We start from the raw sequence: 23,977 nt of genomic DNA on the forward strand, positions 1-23,977 counted from the left end.
AATTCAGACTGGTGTGTGTGGTTATCATCCCCTCTCCCTAGAGCAAGAGTTACTCTGGAGTTGTGCTGGCCTCTGTCAGGGCTGCTTGCACACTGCCAGGCTCATGGTAGCACTTTGGATGGTCTCTCCACAGTTGTATTGGAGGGGGCAGGTACGCAGGCGAACACGGGGGTGAGGTACAGAGTGTCAGGAAGTTTTGCTCAGGTGTGCTTGGGAGTGGACCTAGAATGGAGCCTTGGCTGTGGATGGGCATGTCTGCTGGAGAATGCCAGGGCAGGGTACAGTGTTAGCAAGTGAGATAATAACTGTTGGCACTGTGTTGGTTCCCACAGTTGTCCCTGTGTCTAAGCTGGGGAGTGGGGGGTGGAATGACACCTGTCAGCTCTTTTGTTCCTGGAGAAATCTCTTCAAAATCCCTGCCCTTCCAGCCTTCACTCTCAGATTAGTAAACAAATCTCCATCCTTCATACCCCAGGTGTTTTTCAAACTGCTGCTTCTATGCTGTATCTTAGTGGGGCAGTTTGTTGCACTCTTTTTAAGGTTGGGGACTCAGTTTCCCCCTCCTCCAGGTTCTCCCAGCTCTTTCAGAGTCCAGCCTGCTGACTTTTAAAGTTCTAGGTACTAAGCCCCAGTGATTGTAAAAACTCACAAAATTCAGCCCCTCTGGTTTTCAAAGCCAAATGTCATGGGGGTTTATCTTCCCTATGCAGGTTCTCCATGCCTGGGGTGCCTGGTGTGAGGGTGTGTTTCTTTTCCCTCTCTGTACTTGCATTGTCCCTCCTGGGGACAGTCCTGTGGGTCTGTTTAACTCCTATCTGTGTCTCTGCCCTTCCTACGCTTTTCAAGGTGGCCTCTTCTCTATGTTTAGCTGTGGAGAATCTGTTCTGCCAGTCTTTGGGTCATTTTCTGGGTTATTTATATTGGTGTGGGTGTTATCTAGTTGTATCCATGGGATGAGGTGAGGTTAGGGTCCTCCTACTCTTCCATCTTCCTCATATTTTTTATCTTTAAAAGCCCTCTTATCCTCTATTTCTTTGTAATGTTATAGTATTTTTATTTTATGGGCAGTCTGCTTGGATTATTTTGAAAACACTGGATTTTCTTTAAAGGTCCATCCTATGCCCTAAATTATTGTATTTCATCCAGCATCAGTTTTTGTTTACTTTAGTCTTTCTCTTTCATATTCTGATTCTTCCTTACATTCCTGATTCTCCTTGATTACCAATTATTATTAAAGAAAGAAGTCGCTTGTATGAATTTGTCCCACAGCTATGTTAGTAGGTCAGTTTTCCTGTGAGACCTCTGCCCTGTATAAGGTGATGAGGCCATGTTCGCTGTCAGATTTCATGACGGCATAAACTGATGCGAAGCTGGCTGTCAGGCATATGTTTGCAAAATATGAAGGCTTGTAGGCTGGGGCACCAAATTCCATAAAAGCCTTTGCTAATCCCAGAAGGTTCATTCCACAAAGGAGGCCTCAGTTTTACATGTTTTTCTTGGATGCTGGAATTCCAAGTGCCAGGGTATGGGGAAAACAGAGGTGCTGGTTTATACTGTAGCTCTGTACATAAACCTTCAGTTAATCTTGTGTTCAACCACATTTTTCACTTTCAACTCTGAATCCAGCATCTCATGATTTCCAGTAGGCAGGATATATCTCACCCTTTCCCTACCCCTCTCTGGTATCTTCATCACTCAACATACTCTCATATGCTTTCCGTTTTCCAGAAATTGTTGAACTCCCATACAATTGTGAACAGATCCTGTCTTTCCCACCCTCATCCGGTGTGGTGAACTTTATTCCTTTTTGTACTTCCATTCTTTTATTTCCATGAGTCTCAGGAAAGAAGAGAGAAGGCTTAAGTGCATGGTACACCATTTTGAACTAGTAGTTTGCAGTTGATTTTACTTTGTTGTTTCTTGATGGAAATGCAGTTTAAGTTAAATAGTTACTCCCTCAGTCACTCCCACGGAATTGCTCAGTTGCAACCATCACCACCAATGCTGTACCTGAGGAATTTGAGGTTCACTGAAGTTTGTTTTTGTTTAAGATTTATTTATTTTAGAGAAAGAGTACGTGTGGGGGGGGAAGGAGGGAGAGCACAGAACCTAGTGTGGGGTTCTATCCCAGAACCCTGAGAGCATGACACTGAGCCGAAATCAAGAACCGACTGAGCCACCAGCGCACTACATGAGGTTCACTGAAGTTTAAGGATATCAGACAGACTGGAATTAAATGACCTTAGATTTGTACTGGGAAATGAAGGAGGATTCTAAGATTAAACAACAACAATTTACTCTGGAATTGTTCTCATTCATTCTGCAACATTTAATAAAAATCTAGAATGGGCCGAGTACTAGAATAAGTGTTGGAAAAGTGGGATATAAAGGTGAGTAAGGTATAAATCTTACCCTTGACAATAGCATAATCGGGTGAATAACTTGAGTTTATGTATCATTTGCAGTTTATAAATCAATTTTACTGTGGGGGACTCTTGACACTTAATGATTTACCATTCACAGTTTTAACTACTCCCAAGGAACTCCAATGATTCATGACATACAATAATATATTCATTTGCAAAGGTACACATTTGAATCACGTGTACCACAAGACTGTGTAGATGATAGGGCTGTTTGGTGAAAGAGCAAAGCTGGCTCTTGGGAATCATGAAGTAGCTGTGTGCATAGTGTTTATAAGCCGACAGCCATATTCTTGAGCCATCTGAACTTGATAGGATTACAAAGATGAAATGGGTTTATTTTTCCCATATCGTTGGCTTGAACAGAGTTCATGCAAGTCTGATTCTTCTCACTTGAACATCTCAGGTAGATTCTGTATTTTTCCAGACCCTTTCTATTGTTATAGAGTTTAGTGTAGTCCAATTTAAAATTTGAATCTCATTTCTTCCAATCCCCCAGCTCAAGTTTGAACTCTGCAAGGGAACTGAGAGAGGAAGAGAGGGCCTGGTCAGTCCTTTCCCTTCTCTTCCCTCTCTTTTGGTTCTGGCTGTTCCTTTGTGTTGTGAGGGATGGAAGGAGGAGGAGCGTCTGGCCATTGCCCTAGTCCCATGTGCTTATTACTACTGCAGCTGAGACATGATTAACTAGACATCAATACCCTCTTTGGGGTAAGCATCCAAAAGCTGGCTCTCTCATGGTGTACAAGAGGAGATTCTCTGGGGGAAGTCCTTACTAGAGTCCTTTGATTTGAGAGATCAGCTTTGGCTTGCCACCCTCCAGACCCCTTCAGCTCCATCCCTGGTGACTCACCACCAGTCTCTTGGTGTCAGATGAGTTAACACCAGGGAAGTGCAAGCCCATTTACTTGATTCTTCATCCTCCCATAAGACGCTGCTTCAGGGCTGTCCTCTTTCTGTGCCATTGGCTTTTCTAACCCTCTGTGGTCGTTGGGTTTCATTTCTCACTTCTAAAGTGGGCACAGAGGGTTGATGAATAAGTCTGCCACAGAAGAGATGTACAATTGAAAATGAGATGCTGGTCTGCCCTTCCTACAGGTACCCTCAGTCTGTATGAGAGATTCTCTCAGAGCCCTCTGCAGTTTGGAGTTGGGAAAAAAATTCACCCATTCCGGGGCAGGAAGAGGGTAGAAATGAGGCAAGAATCTAGCCAGAATTTTTTTTTTTGTGGAGGGCTTTCTTTATTTTTACATTTGGATCCTACTTGGCGATTCTGAGTTAATAGTCTACTCTACATTATTGTGTGTATGTAGTCACAATCATTAATTGGGGACTTAACAAATGCTTGAATGTTTAGGGCTGTGTTCTCTCAAGGTATGGTTTATAAGCCACCTGTATCTAAACCTACTGGGGAGGAAGTGGACGGAAAATGGTGAAAGAGTAGGGTCCCTTGTTTCATCTGGTCCCTTGAATTCAGCTAGATGTCTATCAAAATCATTCTGAACACCTGCAAACTCAACCTGTAATCTAAGAAAAGAATGGCTGCAATTCTACAAATAGAAAATTGGCCACTTTCTGTAAGGAAAAGTGTGGAGGTGCAGAGAAGTGAATCTGAGGCATTATATTGGAAGATGAACTTTGGGGGAGGGAGCCTCCGTAAACCAGCAACTGTAAAGTGATATAGCAGCAGAGCATAAAAGCGGAACTTTTAGAAGTCTTTTCGGGTGAGTGACATCTCTGCCTGAAAGGTGTTCAGGTGGTGAAGTGGGGCAGAAAGCTAGGTAGGACAGTATGGTCTCAGGATCCCCAAACGGGGAAGAACGGGGTTGCCTGCATGCAGCAGAGTTCCCAAGCATTGGAACAGGGAAGCCAGCTACAATTAGCAAGCCTCAGAATAGCCTCTCAGCTAGGTGTTGCCATAAAGCTCAAACTGCAGCACGATCAGATGACTGCTCTCGAAGCAGGGGCCCAGCAAGCAGCAAAACTGCTGTAAGACCCTGCTCCTTCCCATGGAAGGAGCTGTGCGGTATGCACAGGATCAGGCAACAGCTCTTAGAGCAGGCGCCCAGAAAGCAGCGGGGCCGTGGTGAGACTCCCATCCCCCACCCCACCCTCCCCTGGGTACACTTCAGGAGTCTGTGGAATTTGGCGCCCTTGAAAGTGATTGCCTGCTTTTCCCTGAGGGTGCACTGAAGAGGTGGGGGTCGGAATCATTCAGCTCCGGGGCTGGAGATCAGGGCGCCGCCATTTTTATTTTATTTTTTTCATCCTCTAAAGTGGCATGAAAAGCCTTCAGGGAACAAAAGCCCCCTTAGAGTAACCCAAAGCAGCTTACACTGAGCTGGCAAGGGGTGGCGCAAGTCTGCCCAGGCAAAGACACCTGAGAATCAGCACAGCAGGCTCCTCCCATAGAAGATAAGCAGGAACATCAGGTGAATACCAAGTTTGTGGATCACACAGAACTGAAAAACTCCTGCACTAGGGGAAAATAGTATATAGAATTTGAGGTTTTTTTCTCATGATTCCTTAGTCTTTCAATTAAAAAATTTTTTTTCTTTTTTCCCTTTTCAACTAGATTCTGTTATCAACTCGTCTTTTTTTAATTTTCATTTTTACATTTTAGAGCTATATTCTTCATTTATGGCTTCCTTTGACTGTATTCAATTTTATTTTTGTATATATATGTTTTTCTTCTTTACAATTTTGGGATCAAGTGTCTTCTAACAAACAGACAAAAATACATCCAGGATGAAATGTATCACCCTGTTCTGTCTACCTGTTTGGTTATATTCTTCCCCTCCCCCTTTTTTTTTCTTTTTTGGTTTCTGTTCTCTTCTGATTTGCCTAGTGTATATTTTGCTGGGGTCATGGTTGATTTTTTTTTTTTTTTTTTTTTTTTTTGTTCTCTTGTTCATCTATTCTTCTCTGGACAAAATGACCAGAAGGAAAAATTCCCAGAAAAAAAGAACAAGAGGCAGTAATCACAGTGAGAGACTTAATAAATACGGATATTGGTAAAATGTCAGAGCTAGAATTAAGAACAATGAGTATAACGATACTAGCTGGGCTTGAAAAAAGCATAGAAGACACAAGAGATTCCCTTTCTGGAGAAATAAAAGAACTAAGACCTAATCAGGTTGAAATAAAAAAGGTTATTGCTGAGATACAATCAATAATAGAGGCTCTTACTGCTAGGATAAATGAGGTAGAAGAGAGAATAAGTGATACAGGAGATAAAATTATGGAGAATAAAGAAACTGAGCAAGAGAGAGAGAAACAATTACTGGACCGTGAGGGGCGGATTCAAGAGATCAGTGATAGTATAAAGCAAAACAAGATTAGAATTATTGGGGTTCCAGAGGGAGAAGAAAGATAGGGGTAGAAGGTATATTTGAGCAAATTATAGCTGAGAACATCCCTAATCCGGGGAAGGAAATAGGCATTCAAATTCAGGAGGCACAGAGAACCCCTATCAAAATCATTAAATATAGATCAATACCCCGACATATAATAGTGAAGCTTGCAAATTTCAGAGATAAAGAGAAAATCCTGAAAGCAACTTGAGACAAGAGGTCCTTAACCTTATAAGGGTAGAAACATTAGACTGGCAGCAGACCTATCCACTGAGACCGGGCAGGCCAGAAAGGGCTGGCATGATATGTTCATGGTGCTAAATGAGAAAAACATGGGACCAAGAATACTTTATCCAGCAAGGCTGTCATTCAGAATGGAAGGAGAGATAAAGAACTTCTAGGACAAACAGAAACTAAGAGAACTTGTGAACATTAAACCAGCCCTGCAAGAAATATTAAAGAGGATCTTGTAAGCAAAGAGAGCTCACAAGTAACATAGACCAGCAAAGAAACAGAGACAATAAACAGAAACAGTGATTTTACAGGTGATACAATGGCACTGAATTCATATCTTTCAGTAGTTACTCTGAATGTAAATGGGCTAAATGCTCTAATCAAAAGACATGGAGTATCAGATTGGATAAAAAAGCAAGACCCTTTGATATGCTGTCCACAAGAGACTCATTTTAGACCCAAAGACACCTCCAGACTGAAAGTGAGGGGGTGGAGAACCATTTATTATGCTAACAGACATCAAAATAAAGCTGGGGTAGCAATCCTCATATTAGACAAATTAGATTTTAAACCAAAGACTGTAGTAAGGGATGAAGAGGGATACTATATCATACTTAAAGGGTCCATCCAAAAAGTAGATCTAACAATTATAAATATTTACGTGCCCAACTTAGGAGCAGCCAATTATATAAACCAATTAATAACAAAATTAAACACATTGATAATACAATAATAGTAGAGGATTTTAACACCCCACTTACAGCATGGATAGATCATCTAAGCAGAAGATCAACAAGGAAACAAGGGCTTTGGATGACACACTGGACCAGATGGATTTCACAGATATATACAGAGCATTCCATCCTAAAACAACAGAATACTCATTCTTCTTGAGTGCACATGGAACATTCTCCAGAATAGATCACATCCTGGGTCACAAGTTGGGATTATTCCCTTCGTATTTTCAGACCACAGTGCTTTGAAACTTGAATTCAATCACAAGAGGGAATTTGGAAGGAACTCAAATACATGGAGGCTAAAAAGCATCCTACTAAACAATGAATTGAATGAGGAAATTAAAGAGAAATTTAAAAAAAAAATCATGGGAACAAATGAAAATGAAAACACACTGTTCAAAACCCTTGGGATACAGCAAAGGCAGTCCTAAGAGGGAAGTACATAGCAATACAAGCTTTTCTCAAGAAACTAGAAAAGTCTTAAATACACAAACTAACCTTACACTTAAAGGACATGGAGAAAGAACAGCAAATAGAGCCTAAACCAAGCAGCAGACCAGAAATCATAAGGATTAGAGCAGATATCAATTAAATAGAAATGAAAAAACAGGATGGATCAATGAAACTAGAAACTGGTTTTTTGAAAGAATTAATAAGATCAGTAAACCCCTAGCCAGACTGATCAAAAAGAAAAAAGACCCAAATTAATAAAACCATGAATAAAAGAGGAGAGAACACAACCAACACCAAGGAAATACAGTCATAAGAACATATTATGAGCAACTATATGCCAACAAATTAGGCAATTTGGAAGAAATGGATACATTCCTGGAAACTTATAAACTACCAAAACTGAGACGGGAAGAAGTAGAAAACCTGAACAGACCCATAACCAGCAAGGAAATTGAAGCCTTAATCAAAAATCTCCCAACAAACAAGAGTCCAGGGCTAGATGGCTTTCCAGGGGAATTCTACCAAATATTTAAAGAAGAATTAATTCCTATTCTTCTGAAGCTGTTTCAAAAAATAGACATGGAAGGAAAATTTCCAAACTCTTTCTATGAAGCCAGCATTACCTTAATCCCAAAACCAGACAAAGACCCCATCAAAAAGGAGATTTACAGACCAATATCCCTGATAAACATGGATGCCAAATTCTCACCAAGATACTAGCCCATAGGATCCAACAGTACATTAAAAGGATTATTCACCATGACCAGTGGGATTTATTCCTGGGCTGCAAGTGTGGTTCAACATCCGCAAATCAATCAATGTGATACACTACATTAATATTAATATACATATTTACAAATACCGTATCAGATAAAGGGCTAGTATCCAAGATCTATAAAGAACTTATCAAACTCAACACCCAAAGAACAAATAATCCATCAAGAAATGGGCAGAAGACACGAACAAACATTTCTCCAAAGAAGACATACAGATGGTCAACAGACATGTGAAAAAATGGTCAACATCACTTGGCATCAGGGAAACACAAAAGCACAATGAGATACCACCTCACACCAGTCAGAATGGCTAGAATTAACAAGACAGTAAACAACAGATGTTGGCGAGGATGCGGAGAAAGGGGAACCCTCCTACACTGTTGGTGGGAATTCAAGCTGGTGCAGCCACTCTGGAAAACAGTATGGAGGTTCCTCAAAAGGTTGAAAATAGACCTACCCTATGACCCAGCAATTGAACTACTAGTTATTTACCCCAAAGATACGGGCACCTGCACCTCAATGTTTATAGCAGCAGTGTCCACAATAGCCTAACTATGGAAAGAGCGGAGATGTCCACAGACGAATGGATAAAGATGATGTGGTGTATATACACAATGGAGTATTACTCAGCCATCAGAATGGATGACTACTTAGCATTTACATCAACATAGATAGAACTGGAGGGTATTATGCTGAGTGAAATAAGTCAGAGAAATACAATTATATGGTTTCATTCATATGTGGAATATAAACAGCATAGAGAATCATAGGAGAAGGGAGGGAAAACTGAATGGGAAGTAATCAGAGAGAGAGACAAACCATGAGAGACTCTTAACTATGGGAAACAAACTGAGGGTTGCTGGAGGGGAGGTAGGTGGGGGCATGGGATAACTAGGTGATGTGATGAGCACTGGGTGTTACACACAACTGATGAATTATTGAACTCTACATCTGAAACTAATGATATATGTTGGCTAGTGGAATTTATATAAAAGCAAATAGATAAATCTGGGGAGAATAGGGATAAAATGTGAATTCCTGGGCCCCATATCCTGAAATTTGGGCTCTTAAGGGTAGAGAAGGAGTCAGGAATCACAATTTTCAACAAACACTCCCAAATTTTAGAGATACATATTAAAGTTGGACAGCCACATGTCTTGAGTTCACTACATAGTCTCTTATGTCCTCCCAACACCACTGTGAAGTCAGTAGGGCTGGTATTATCCCCATTGTACAGATGAAATTGAGATTCAAAAGAGAATCATTGACTGCTAAATGGCAGAGTAATACTTCACTCAATGCTAGTTAAAGTGAGTATCAACCTGCCTCATTACTATGCTACTGACCACAATTTCAAACAGAAGATATCACTCAATTATCTTTTTTTAGTTTACCAAAGTAATAAATTTAGAAAATCCATAAAGGTACAAAAGTTAAACATATTATCCCACCATTCATATATATTGTTTCTGCATATGCTTTACCTGTTTTTGAAAAATTAAAATCTAATTATATTTTAATACTCTTTAGTAACGTGCTTCCTAAAATTAATGTATTGTGAATTTATCCATCCATTAAACATTTTCTTCAACGTTATTTTCCAGTGGTGATACAGTCTTCTTTGTGGGCTAAAATTCTTTAACCAATCCACTGTTGATGGACAATTTAATGATTTCAGTTTTTTACTATTACAAAAAGGAGCTTTGAATGTTAGGCAGCCTAAAGGGGAGTTGGGGACTATATTGTAGCTGTCTAGGGAAAATGAAGCCAAATTTTAAAGGTCATTATATTAAAAGTGTACAGGGTCTGAAATGATATGGACTACTTCCACAGTCACTAAAAAGATTATTTTATGTTGTTTTCTTAACAGGAACAAGACCATTTTGTTTTACTTTAACTTGTTCAGCTGTACCAGTCCCTCTGTGGTGGTAAACTTACAGTGCCCTACCACACAGGTAAGGCAAAAAATGCATTGCAATTTTGAACATTCTTGGATAAAAGAATCAGCAATTCCATTTGAATTCTGAGTGTGTATGGTTAATGCTGAATTTATAGAAGGTGGGAAGACATAAGCATGAGCTCATGTTTGTTCATATACAATCAAAATGAAGCAGGATTAATCATTATGGTATCACTAAAGATTCTCAGTGATTTTGTTGAACCACCTATTTTTATAAAATGAACAAACTGCAACCCTGAGAAGTGGTATTTTTCTCAAGATCTGTATTAGGAAGAGCAAAGCTAGCTACTATAACTAATAAACTCGAGTTTTTCAGTGACTTAACATAATAAAGTTTACTTCTGGTCATGTGACAGTATAAGGTTGGTGGTTTTGGTCAGTGGGCAACTCTTCTCCAGACTCCTTTCATCTAGTGGCTCTGTCTTAAGTCCTTCTTGTCATCTGCATCCACTTGCCAGAAGGAAACAAGATAAATAAGCATCTCTGCTCTTATAAGCCTTGGTTTAGAAGTGTTCACACATTACATTTCTACTCCTACAACATGCATATTATTTTTATATGTTCACACTTAGATGCAAGAAAGAAGGACTAAAGCAATGCCATTGTGGGATAAGGCATAGACTTCAATGGGCAGTTAGTTGGGTCTTCTATAGTCTATCCCTCTGTCCTCCAGAATACCCTTCTTCCCAAGGGAGACAACCCAGCATCCCACATAGTACTATTTTTAACCCAAAGTCCAAGGATCTCTGGGTGATACATCCTCTCTTTATCACATTGAATTCACAATGGGGTATGAGGCTGGGACTATTAGAATACAAACTCCAGTTCAGAAAGGGAGGAGTGATAAATGCACAGGGGTTTCTGGTGCATGGCACTGTAAAACATTCTTATTCGACCTGGATTGTATTCCCCATTTCAGCCTATGGTCCCTTAACCACCTGGGAGGTTATTTCCTGTCTGCTAGCCTCAGACCACATCATTGCTGAGCATTGGAGATATATGCTCTTTTGAGGGCCATAGAACTTTGAAGCTCCCTTCCTGTTGTGCAAATTTAGCACCTCAAAGATTATTTTAACAGTCAGAGGCCTTTTCAGATTAGGTCATGAATTCTTTGGCAGCACAACTGCCTCAAAAATGTAATAGGCTTCTAACTTATTTGCTTCCTCTTTGTTCCATGTACTAGTAAACTGCACCCAAAGATCTTCTCTGATCTAGTTTGTAAATCTGCTTGCTTGCTCTCTTGCTCATCTCTCTCAAAGACTTTTGATATCTTTTTTCCTGCTGAGACTAAAGCCAACTTGAGATATTGGCATCTTAGTTCTGTGACTACCTCCATCACAAGACTTTGTTTTCTACCACAGTCACCCACTCCCAAGATCAAATCCTTGACCTTGTCATACCAGTAATTACCACCCCTCGTAATCTCAATTTCAAACATCCCAATGTCTGCCCATCTCAATCCCTCTAACATTCCAATTACAATCATTCTATCTCGCCGGGACCTACAAACCCCTAATGTTAAGCCCTTCACCGTATCCCTCAGTTCCATCATGTTTTCATTTCCCTCTCTGTCTGACTTAGATTTCATGACCCCTCTTTAAATTCACTCCCTTATATAAACCCCCAATTCCTTTGCCCCATCCCATGTAGTTGTACTTCCTGCAAAACTTCATCCCTAGCTAAATGCAACTCTGCCTATTCCATGCTTGAACTCAGGTAGCTGTGAGTTGTTGAAGAAAACCTACATAATAGTTCCTTCGATTCAGAACCACTAATCTCAGTGGGCCCTTAGTACTGTCCCACAGCCACACTATAAACCCCTTGTCTGTTCACTAGCCTAGCTAGGAAACAATTTCTAGAAAACAGTTCCACACCTTTTCCTCTTAAGCCTCTAAGAACTCCATCCCAATCTCTTTGTCAGCCTCTGATTTTGCTTACTATTTCACTGAGAAAGTGTAAGTGTTTAGAAGACAACTTTTAAAAGCTCCTACAGTAATATCCTCTTGCCTACCTGTCATCATTTATGTTCATATACTTCTTCAGCCTTTCCTTGTCATAATGTGGATGAACTGCCTGTGCTCCTAAGGTCAGCCCATCCATTTGTGCATTATATCTCTCTCACACACTCGAGCACATCATTCCAGGAATTTTCTGGGTTTTTTTTATTACCATTTTTCCTTCTCTACTAAATCATCCCCATCAGTATACAAACATGCTGTTATTTCTTCTATCTCAAAAAATTCTCTCCTTGATCCAACACACCCCGCCCTCCAGGTACTGCTCCATATCTCTGTACCTCTTTTTTGCAAGTCCTCAGAAGAATAGTCTATATTCAGTGTGTCTAAATCCTCTCTTCTCATTCAGGCTTTTACTCCTACTCCAATTTTCTCCAAATGATACCATGGACCTCCATATTATTAAACCAATGGCCAATTCTCATTTCCACATTTATTTGATCTAACAGCACTGTTTATTCAAGCCCTCCTCCTTAAAACACTTTCTTGACTTGGCTTCTAGGGCACAACATTCTTTTAGGTTTCCTCCCAACTCTCTGGCTACTCCTTGTTAGTCTCCTTTGCTGGTTTTTCTTCATCTTTCCAACATCTTGAAATGTTGGAGCTCCCTCCCATCACCAAGCTTAGTTCTTTTCAAAATCTACATTTACTCTTTTGGTGATCTCATCTAGTCTTATGGTTTTAACATCATCTACATGCTGCCCTCCCTAATTTATTTATATATGCCCTCCAGATAAGTCTGCTCCCTGAACTCCTCATCTTTATATGCAACCAACTATGCAATGTGTCTACATGGATGTTTAGTTGGCATCTCAAATTTAACATCTCCAAAACTCAATTCCTAATCTCTAACTTCATCCTTAAAATTATTCTCCAAAACCCAGCAGTCTTCCCTCTTTCAGTTGAGGTCAGCTACAAATAACACGAATCATCCTTCATTCCTCTTTTTCTCTTGCACTCATGTGTGAATCTTCAGCTAATTCCTCTGGTCTCCATTCAAAATATACCTGGACTAACTACTCTTCACCTTCTCTTCCTTTTTCCAAAGAACCATCATCTCTTTCCTAGATTAGTTCAATGACCTCTCGACTGGTCTCTCTGATTCTATCCTTGCCCTAATTTCTACCCCTTACAGTCTCTTTTCTACCCAGCAGCCAGTGTGATCCCATTAAATATGTCACATTTATGTTTCTCCTTTGTTCAGCCCTTGCCCCCATGGCTTCCCAAGTTACTGAGTTTAAAAGTAAAGTCTTAACAGTGGCCTTACAGGATCCTTCACTGTCTGTCCAACTTTGACTACATTTGCCGTTACTCTTTCTCTACTCACTACACTCAGGTTATATTACCCATCTGTTGTCTTTGAAGGATCCAGGAGTGCTCCTGTCTCAGAGCATTAGACTTTGCTGTTCTCTCTGCCTAGAGTACTCTTTCTCCAAATGACTACGGCTTGATCAATAGTCTTCATGTCTTTCCTCAAATGTTACCTTTTTAGGGAGGCCTTCCTTGATTACCCATGTAAAACTGGAATCCTACTCAGCTACTTTGTACCTCTAACCTCCTTTCTAGCCATTTTTCTCCATAGCCTTTTTTACCATCTTGTAACAAATAATTCTACTTACTTGTTGTTATCCATTTAGCCTCTACTAGAAAGTAAACAGATTAAGGGGAAGGGTTTTTATCTGTTTTATTCACTATTGTGTTTCCAGTGCCTAGAACAGGCTGAGAGTAGGTGATCAATAAGTATTTGTTGCAGGAATAAATGAGTGAATTAATATCTTCCTCCTCCCAGTCTAGGAAATTTCCCACTGTACAAATCCATCATTCCCATGGTGAGACAAAAATATCTTTGTTTTTTATGTACCCATGTACATGTTACTTACATTTATGTTAAGTACACCATAGATTACTTAATAAATATGCTTTTTTCATACCAAATGTAGTCTTTTAACCTACAGTATAGCTCTTCTACTCACCAAATTCTGATTTGTATTAGAATGTTAAACCTATACGAATTGAATATATAAAAATAATGATGAAGAACTACATTTAAAGTGCCCCTTTGTGGTTACACAAAGAATTGAGTCAGAATGTATTTACCTGCCAGTAATGGAGATTTGCTTTTAGTCTGCCAGGCATTAGTGTATCTACTGATCCAAGCCATATTTTTATGCATTATGATTTTGTTAACTGCCAGCATAGTCCAGACATGTGTCACAAGCATTTAAAGGACACACTGTGATCAATTAGGATACCCTACCTCAATGTGACCTTCATTTTTGGCTAACTATATGTTGATTGCTACTAATCAGCATCGTATTTGAAATGAACAAATTGGTCTGATAGAGGGAGAGAGTAAAGAGCAATTGGTATATTGTATTTTAACAGTTCATTTGTGTCTGGAATGAAATTTGTGATTCTCTTTAACAAACCACTTTTTGCCATTTTTAATTACCTTCTTGTATATGTTGCATACACAGCACTTTTAATATGTAGTATACATTGTATGTGTATGTATTTAGGAATACAGAAATCATCATGGTCCCAACTCAGTAGTTCCTACTGTTATTTAAGGCCTGTGAAAGCATTAGTACTTTCAATATTCATTTTATAAATCCATTTAAATGTACCCAGTAGGGGAACTAGTGAAGTTATCTTTCAAAGCCATATAATTGTCAAAGTCTAAATGTAAAGTATCTTCCAATATGTTAAAGGTATACTCAGCTCCAATCAGAGTGAAATTTTTATATTTGCATTGATGATAACCTTAGCCTTCTTTATAAAAATGTGAGCATGTTGGGGGCTTTGAATGTCCCTAAACAGTTCTTCGGCTTTTGTAGAAAGATATCTGTGAAATTTCAATATTTCCTCTAGAGGTGTGTGAATGAGTGAGTGTGTGTGTGTGTGTGTGTGTGTGTGTGTGTGTGTGTGAATGCCTATGTATATATGAGAAACTGACAGAAAATACATATGGAGGTATGAATGTGGAGACAGGTTGTTTGCCTTGTCAGAACTTCTAGAAGAAATTTGTGATTCTCTTTAACAAAAAGTGGTTTGTTAAAGAAAATCACAAATTTCACTGCTGCTGCTACTACAAAACAATATTAACTGTGAAGTTGGACATATCCATTTAGCTATCCACCTGCTACCTTGGCTGTGGAGTTGACACAAATATTTTTGCATACAGTAGAAACAAGACCCAAAGAATGGGAAAGAGATGTCAGCTCAGCAGTGGTGTTTTTACCTAGCTGCCCATGGATTGGGCTAGAATCTGGCCAGTGAGAAGTTAACAAAGTACAGCAGGGAGATGCAGCAAGTCAGAGCTGAGAAGGCTTTCATAAGGAGGAACTGAAGGAGAGAATGTGTAAGGGCTACAACTCTCATGGCTTGCTAGGATCTTTGTTTTTGTTTTCAATTACAAACAAAAGCAAAGCCAATAGAGTGTATCTTCTCGGGTTCTGCTTTCTTTCTGTGGAGTTCCTAATTGGATTTCAGTCACTCCACAGTGACTCTGTGGACTACTAGCACAATGATCTAATTTGGTGTTAATAGGCCCTCTAAGGTCATTCATGTAAAATAATTACATTGGTGACCTCTCTGCCTACATTTGGCTGGTAAAAGACTAGAATAATGATTGCCACAAATAGCCCCAATTTTGTTAGTTTCTTATAGTATTAAATCCCCAATTATATTTTGAGAATTGTTGAGAATTCACTGGCACTGATAATTATTAGTGGCATAAGTTATCAATATTTGGAGCATGTTTAATGACCATTTTATTCATATATAGAAAAGGAAGCAAGACTCTAACCCTGAAAATACATAAACTACATGGACAAAATTAATCTTGCAAATATTAATCTTGCATTATATTCTTATCTATTAACTCAGAAACTAATAAGGAAATATTTTATTAAAGATCCATCATTGTCCTGTGGTAGTGGTCACATGAATCTACACATGATAAAATTGCATAGAACTGCATGTGTGTGCATGCACACACACAAATAAATGAATGCATGTAAGACTGGTGAAATCTACATGATGGTAACAATATCAATTTTTTGGTTGTGATATTGTTCAGTAATTGTGAAAGTTATTACCATTGGATAAAACTGGGTGGAATTCATTATTTCTCACAGATGCAAGTAGATCTACAATTTCTCAAAATCAGAAGTTAAAAACAAGTCTGTCATTGTACAACATCTTCTTGTCTTAACACAAATAATTATCAAAGGGCAAGGAGTAGAGATTGATAACTAGTACATGAAATTTTATTTTTTACATAAATTAGAAAATTGACGTAAGTTTCTTAGATGGAAAATAGTGCTTTGCTCTTTATAGTGGTAGATAACTTAGAAGTCTAATCTTACATCTACTTCCTTGGTTTGTTCAACTCAATTGAGTTCCCACCACTGTGTTCCTTTTCTTCACAGATCTGTGTCTCCAAGTGCCCAGAAAAATTTTTAACTTACATGGAAATACAGTTTATGTACAGAACAAACAAACACTATTGGATGTACTACAGCCAGTTCTGCAAATCCCCTTTTGTTAAGCCTGCAAAGGTATGTGTGTTTAAGCTTAAAACTAGAGAAGAATTTAACTTTTGTGTCAATCTCAAGTGTAACATGAGCATTTGTAATAGACAAGCTCCCAAATCATCTAGGAAATGATTATGTATTATTGCATTAAAACACAAAGGTACATAGAAACACACATGCACCATTTATAGCTTAGCATTGTGTAGACTTCAGGTGTTATGCAAGACTCTTAAGTCTCGTAAGTTAGCTTTAACTATTCTCTGAAACTAATAAATTCTCTACTTGGCTGGATTTTTTTTACCATCAAGATGTAGGAGCTAATGTCATTTGATTTTATTAATGTTACAATTTCATTAATGTGGTGATGAAGACCCATGGCTACTTAGTAACAAGTAGAATTTTATTTCCAAACCCAATTTGATAATTATTCATTAAAAAAAAATCCTCAAACCCTAGGTTTGAGACTTATAAAGGAATTCTAAAGCCCCATTATGTTAAATAGTATTAATGGCTTCTAACTTAGAGAAGATGCTGTTTTTCCAGAAAAAATTTTTTGAAGAATTAGAGTCTCAGAATATGTCTAAGACATAAATACACACTTTCAAAGGCATGTCTTGGCTTCAGTGGGTCTGGTTTTATTATTGTTGATTTGATTGAATTACAGTTAGGACATTTTAGAGCATTTGTGAAATAAGTATGTGTGTGTGATAATCTTAAAACCACTCTTATTAGGATAGTAATATGAAATAATGAGATAATTATGGAGTTAAATTTTCAAAGGACACAATTTTTATACTGAGAGTAAAAGTTGTCATTACGTAGCCTTTGAAATGTTAACATACTCTTCCTTCCATTTTAGACTGTCACACAAGTCTTACTGGATGATGATTGTCCAATAGCAATTTTTCCAAGCAAGCCATGTAAGTGGTTATTACTTATCTTAGAACATATAATCATAAAAAGTTACTCAATTCAGTTCCCTATTTCACTATTGACAAAATTGAAGCCAAGAATAGTTGTATGACTGGCCCAATGTCCCAGAGTTAATTAGGAGGAAGCCAAAGCTAAAGCCCATTCTCCTGACTCCAGCCAGAGATATTTCCACTGGTGCTCTGGTAGTTTTGGAGTTTTGCTGCATCAACATACACAGAAAAGATTAAAAATTGATTTTAAGAGCCCAGATTGATTATTTGGTGTTCTATGAGCACAGATAGGCACACACAGACATGATCTTGCACACTCACCCCTGAATTCGGCCAAAGAGTTTGTTCAGAATTTGCCTGGGGGGCAATGGTGGGACATAAACTTGTCCTATAATTTGAAACTTGAAATATTTATATATCTCTGAAAGGAATCAATATTTTATATTTTTAAGATTTATAAATATTATTTAAAATTTATATAAACTTTGAGTAACTTTTTAAAAAAATAAAATAATCACTAATTTCCCATTCTTACAAATATAATCCTAACTACAGAGAAACAACCTTACGTAAAGATGCCCATCACAATGCTATTCAGAAGAACCAAAAATAAAAAAAAAGGAAAGGAAAAAGAAACACTCTTATGTCCAAGAGCAAGAAAGTACTTTAAATAAATTATGGTGTATTCATTAAATGAAATATTTTAGAATTATTAAATATAAGTATTAAATAGTATGATATTAAATAAAATGCTATATGCATTATAATGACAAGCATGTATAAATTAAAATAAAAAAGGCTGTTCAAAGAAAAATACTGCAAAGAAATATGCCAAAATAGTATGGATGCTTTGGAGATGACAAAACTGTGGGCATTTCCTCTCTTCTTTCTTCTTTTTTCTATTGGAGTAGAAAGCCATGTACCATTTTCTATTTGAGTAGAAATTTGGGTACCATCGAAGTAGCAACCACCAAACACAATGCCTTATGCGCCCTTCTCCCTTTTCTTTGGGTCATTGAGGACCACGAAGTAAAGGTGTAGGTCTTGCAAGCAACTGCATTTTGCCAGGAAGCCCTGGGCAACAAGTGTCAGTAGCCAAGAACAATGTTACAAAAAGATAAAAATGAATCCTTAGTCACTGAAGATATAACAGGCATAAGAATATAAGACATCCCTGCCCTTACAAGTATAGTTTGGTTAAATCACACAATATAAAACGTACACTGGGGACACAGAAATGAATAAGGCATAGTCCCTCACAGTATAGTAAAGGAGACATTATGGTAAACATCACAATCAACTTGTACTCATTCCCCCAATAGGTGATTAAGTATACTACTTAATGGAATAGTATACAGCTAATAAAATTCACTTATTAAATAGTTTATGAAAGGAAATAAGTAATATTAAAAGAAAGAAACAAGGGAAAACCCTGCATTTATTTTATGGTTATGACTCAAAAAAAATTCTTGTAGAAGAAAGACTAGAAGGAAATTTATCTAAAATATTAGAGTTCATTGTGGGTGGTAGGACTATGTATTTTGTTATCTTCCTTCTTATTTTCTTTATTTTCCAAATATATAAAGAGCATATTTAGTCATTGGAACTAACTGGGTGAAATTGCCCAGAACAAGGTTGGAGGACTCTGTAGGTGGAAACAGTCCTATTTAAGGAGTGGCAAGGGAAAAAACGCACAGGAAAGCTAAAGGGAGGGCAGGAGAGAACTTGGGCATGTAAGCCAAAGGAAGAAGGCAGGGGTTGTATACTATGTCAAAGACTCAGAAAAGTTAACTCAACAGGAAATATTTACTGAGTTCCACTATGTACCAAGCAGTGTGCTAGGTAATGGGTTCAAGTAGGATGATGACTAAAAGGTATTTGGAGTTTTTGGCCATTAGGAGATAATTGAGATCACTGGGAAGACAATTTCCTTGGAGTGGTGGGGGCATGCCACATGTGATTGGATTGAGAGGGAAGAGAAGCAGCTGGTAGAGACTACTATGTCAAATTTGCCAGGGAAGAACCAGAAAAAGATTAGGGAGATACTGATGGAATCAGCCATATTTTAAGTGCTACAGAAGATGGAGGTAGGTAGACAGGAGATCATTTTAAGCCCAAAAAGTCAGAAAAGCCTTGGTAAAGACCTATTTCTTCTTTCCCTATATCAACTGCTTTAACATTTTCAAGTTTAAATTCCCTGAAAACCCATGCAAATCTGTGATTCTTCTTGTAAGAAAAAATATAAAAATGATCCACTTCTGATTTCTCATCCCTCTTGATTTAAAATTGGGGTTTTAAAATACTTTAATAATACAGATTTGTAAAGAGGCAAGGATTCTATTTAATCAAAATAAGTGCATAGAAGATTGAACAGTGAGGTAGCTCTTCAGAGAAATTATGCTAGTCTACAAAGTGTGGGGCATTTTGATAGCTTTAGAATTTCTATTTCCAGCCCCTCCAAAACACCAGGTAAATGAGAAAGCTGGGAGACAAATTATTAAGGCTTCAAAAATAAAAATTCAGTTGTTTTAGTAGCCTGAAGTTTGAGCTAGTTCTTGTTTCTCAAGGAATTATTCACTAATCTCCAGTTTTCAATGTTTCATTCAAGAAGTATCTAAGATTTTTTTAATAAGAAAATGTAGGGGTGCCTGGGTGGCTCAGTCGTTAAGCTTCTGCCTCGGCTCAGGTCATGACCCCAGAGTCCTGGGATCAAGCCCCGCTTCGGGCTCCCTGCTCCGAGGGAAGCCTGCTTCTCCTTCTCCCACTCCCCCTGCTTGTGTTCCCTCTCTCGCTGTGTCTCTCTCTGTCAAATAAATAAATAAAATCTTAAAAAAAAGAAAAGAAAAGAAAAAGTAAACTCAGAGCACCTTGGTGGCTCAGTTGGTTAAGCGTCCATCTTCATTTTAGGTCATGATCCCTAAGTCCTGGGATCGAGCCCCTCATTGAGCTCCCTGCTCAGCAGGGAGTCAGCTTCTCCCTTTTCTCTGCCCCTCCCCACTGCCGATGTGCACGCGCTCTCTCTCTCTCAAATAAATAAATAAAATCCTAAAACAAAAAAGTAAACTCAGTCATACAATAAATGTAGCCTTTTTATTAAAATGTTTTTACCATGTGAGATATGTTATCAATATTACTCTTTTAAAACCTGCGCTGTGCATCTTACTTATTGGCTACTTGATGAATATACCATGTGTAAAATAATCAAGTTTAGAGTGAATCTTCAGATTGTGATCATATTTGCTTTCTACATGTGTCTTAGAACCATCAGAAAACCTTCTGACCATCAAGTAATAGGCAATTATCATTTTGAGCAGTATGTTTATACATTGTCTAGCAAGAATTTAATTATAAATAACAGAAAGCTTAAGAAAGGGAAAACGTTACACAGGAAGAAGTAGAAAAGTGTTTACCATAATTTTATTTTTTTACAGTTCTCCAGAGATGTTTCCCTGACTTCACTACTAAAAATGGCACCTTGACAGTAGGAAATAAGACAATATTTGAAGATGGAAGTGGAAAGAAAAGAAATGCTATAGAACTCAGGAGAGCTGCAAAGTATGTTTGTTTACCTTCTTATTTTCAGTCTGGATGCATCCTATTACTGTACACAAAACGAAAGCTTCCATTAGGTTAAGGGTTATAGAGGAAGAATTATGATTATGAAATATACATGTCACCGTGGATTATCAACAGGTATAGAATTGGGATCTCAGTAAGCATATTGGAAGACCTTAATTTACTTGTTGAATGAACACAATATAAAGATGCTTTTTAAATCACCGTTCAAAAAAAAATGACTAAGATAATGATACTGCCAGATGTCTTAAAGGGAAGAGGGCCTTAAGAAAGGTGAGACAATCTTGGTAATGCTGTTTCAGGACCATATCAGTTTCTATGTACTAAATACAGTGAAGTCAATTTACTGTTTCCTTGGTGTACACATTGTGATGTTTCAGGTTATTGGGAAATATAATTCTCTGGGTGGGTACATTCGCATGTGTGCACAAACAAACACAGTATCATTGTGTAGCTCAATTGTTGAATTAAAAGTGAAACATAAAAGATATTCTAAAAATGTTTTTCTCTTCCTTGAGTTTAGCAGTCCAAGTAGAATGGTCCTGCACATGTAATAGCAACATGGATGGATTTCACAAATATAAAGCTATATGAAAGAAATTACAAAATAATGGTACAAGTGCAGTTCCACTGATAGAAAAATTCAAAACCAAGCACAACTAAATTAAATTACCCTGCGATGCATATGTAAGTGGTAAAACTGAAAAAGAAAACTAGGAAATTATTATCACAGAAGTCAGGATTGTGGTTACCTTCGGGGAAGGAAGAGGTGTTGTAACTGGGGCACAGAGGGAAAGGAAGAACAATATTGTAGGTACATAGTGCATTCACTTCTGATAATCCATCAAACTGGACACTAATGATTTGTGCACTTTTCTGTATGTGCCCCATGGTGTCTTCCTGCTACACAGCTGTCAGAGGTTTAGAAAAGGGAATTAAGAATGATGTTCATTCTTGATGCTATGGATTTTGTAAGCTAAAACTGATCTTATTTAAATTCATTTCTTACAGTGAGATTACTGCAATATTGAGGACATGTCACATATGTTGAAAAGGAATCTGTTCACTATTCTTGAAAGCTACATTCTCTGGGTGTATAGCTATAGTGGCCTTTGTAGTCTACCAAAGTGACATCTCACATATTGTTGTGGCTGAGGAAAGAGTGCCTCTTGATAAATGGCTTCTAAAAATATGTTTTGAACAGCAGCTTGCAAACCCCTTTTATCATAACAAGAACATTTCTGTTTAGCGGTAGTCAAAATAATTGATTTTTTCCTTCTTTGAATTCAGTCGTGTCAATAAAATCCTTGATGCAAGGGCAATTGGAATGAAAGTATTTGAAGACTATGCAACAACTTGGTATTGGATTCTCATGTAAGTGCAAACATTCGTGTTTCTTCTCCAGCCCCGTTTTATCCTTGTAGAATGCTTTCTTCAAATTCCCCATTCAGGGCGCCTGGGTGGCTCAGTCGGTTAAGCATCTGCCTTCGGCTCGGGTCATGATCCCAGGGTCCTGGGATCCAGCCCTGCATCAGGATCCCTGCTCAGCAGGGAGCCTGCTTCTCCCTCTACCCTTTCCCCTGCTCCTGATTCTCTCTCTCTCTCAAATAAATCTTCTTAAAAAATTCCCCATTCATATTTGTGAATAAAAGGTTGACTCAGTTCCTGTGGCTGAAAAATGGGGCAAAGATATTTGGAAATATACCCAGTGTTACAAAAGTTATAAGAATGTAATTTTGAACTTTATTCATTAAATTCCCAATAAAAGTACTTGTATAAATATACTTGAAGTTATGCAGGGACAACATCTGTAGTACGTTTGCTTCTTATTGTTATGTTACAGTGGATGCAGTTTTATTTCTCTGGGTCTGTTTTCTCATTTGTCCTTCCCTCTTATTTTTAACACATCCTTTCCACATAATGTTTGTTATTATCATCAAAGGTCACTATAGTTATGAAGAGCTGAAAAAATATATGAAAGGAGGAGATTAAAAATTTTTAGCCATAAGATTTGCATTCCTGAAAGGTAAAGGAAAATGCAATCACTCTACTGGAGTGGGTACCTGTGTTTGATATATTTAAGGCTATTGCTACTATCTGGCTCTTATATCACCTATGGTTCCCTAGTGATCAAAGAGCAAAGAGAAAACTTCTTCAGATAGTTACAGGGCCCTTTACAACCTGGTCCAACTAGTGTCCCAGATTCTTCTCCACCCATGTTACTTGATTGACCCTATATTCTAAACACATCAAATAACACACCCATTCCTAGAGTGTCAAACCCCTATGTTTTTGCACATTCTGTTCTCTTTCCTGGCACATCCTTGCTGTGTCCTGGGCAACTCCATCTCATTATTTAAAATCAACTTTTGGGGCACCTGGGTGGCTCAGGTTGTGAAGCGTCTGCCTTCAGCTCAGGTCATGATCCCGGGGGTCCTGGGATCCAGCCCACATCAGGCTCCCTGCTTGGTGGGGAGCCTGCCTCTCCCTGTCCCTCTGCCCCTCCCTCCCACTTGAGTGCTTTCTCTCTCTCTCTCTCTCTCTCTCTCTTTCCTTCTCTATCTCAAATAAATAAAATCTTTAAAAAATAAAAATAAAATCAGCTTTTGTGTAATTTATGAAGTCTTTCTTGACTTCTCCAGATATACTTTTTCCATGTGTTCCTCCTACCCACATGCATGTGTGTGCACAAGTGTGCACACACACACATACACACATATCTATCATCTATATAGCACCTAGAATTTTATGTTATTTACCTGGCTCTTTTTCTATGATAAACTATGAATTCTTTACCATGGTAACTATGTCTAACTCATCTCTACTTTTGTAACTCCTAGTGTGGTCCTTGGAACATAGAAGATGCGTAGAAAATGTGGGTTCAAGGAACAGTTATAAAACCACTAGGGGAATAAGATAGATATATTTAACTATATGATGCTTAATAAAGTCAAAACTGTGTAAAATACCAGTGACTAGTTTGTAGAGCTGT

At 38.2% G+C, this 23,977-nt stretch overlaps 1 protein-coding gene across 15 annotated transcripts in view; it reads left to right on the forward strand.

Moving 5' to 3' along the window:
- Positions 1-23,977, forward strand: part of SLC44A5 (solute carrier family 44 member 5) — a 424,280-nt gene that overhangs the window by 351,925 nt on the left and 48,378 nt on the right. For all 15 annotated transcript variants that reach the window (XM_073896502.1, XM_073896501.1, XM_073896500.1 and 12 more), the window contains 5 exons: positions 9,844-9,928; positions 16,382-16,510; positions 17,346-17,406; positions 20,841-20,964; positions 22,276-22,359. In XM_073896502.1, the coding sequence (XP_073752603.1) occupies positions 9,844-9,928; positions 16,382-16,510; positions 17,346-17,406; positions 20,841-20,964; positions 22,276-22,359 (483 nt within the window). The remainder of the gene's footprint in view (positions 1-9,843; positions 9,929-16,381; positions 16,511-17,345; positions 17,407-20,840; positions 20,965-22,275; positions 22,360-23,977) is intronic.

This window comes from Callorhinus ursinus, unplaced genomic scaffold (genome assembly GCF_003265705.2).
Source record: "Callorhinus ursinus isolate GAN/ISIS: 27379988/994484 unplaced genomic scaffold, GSC_fseal_2.0 scaffold9, whole genome shotgun sequence".
NCBI classification, from domain to species: domain Eukaryota; kingdom Metazoa; phylum Chordata; class Mammalia; order Carnivora; family Otariidae; genus Callorhinus; species Callorhinus ursinus.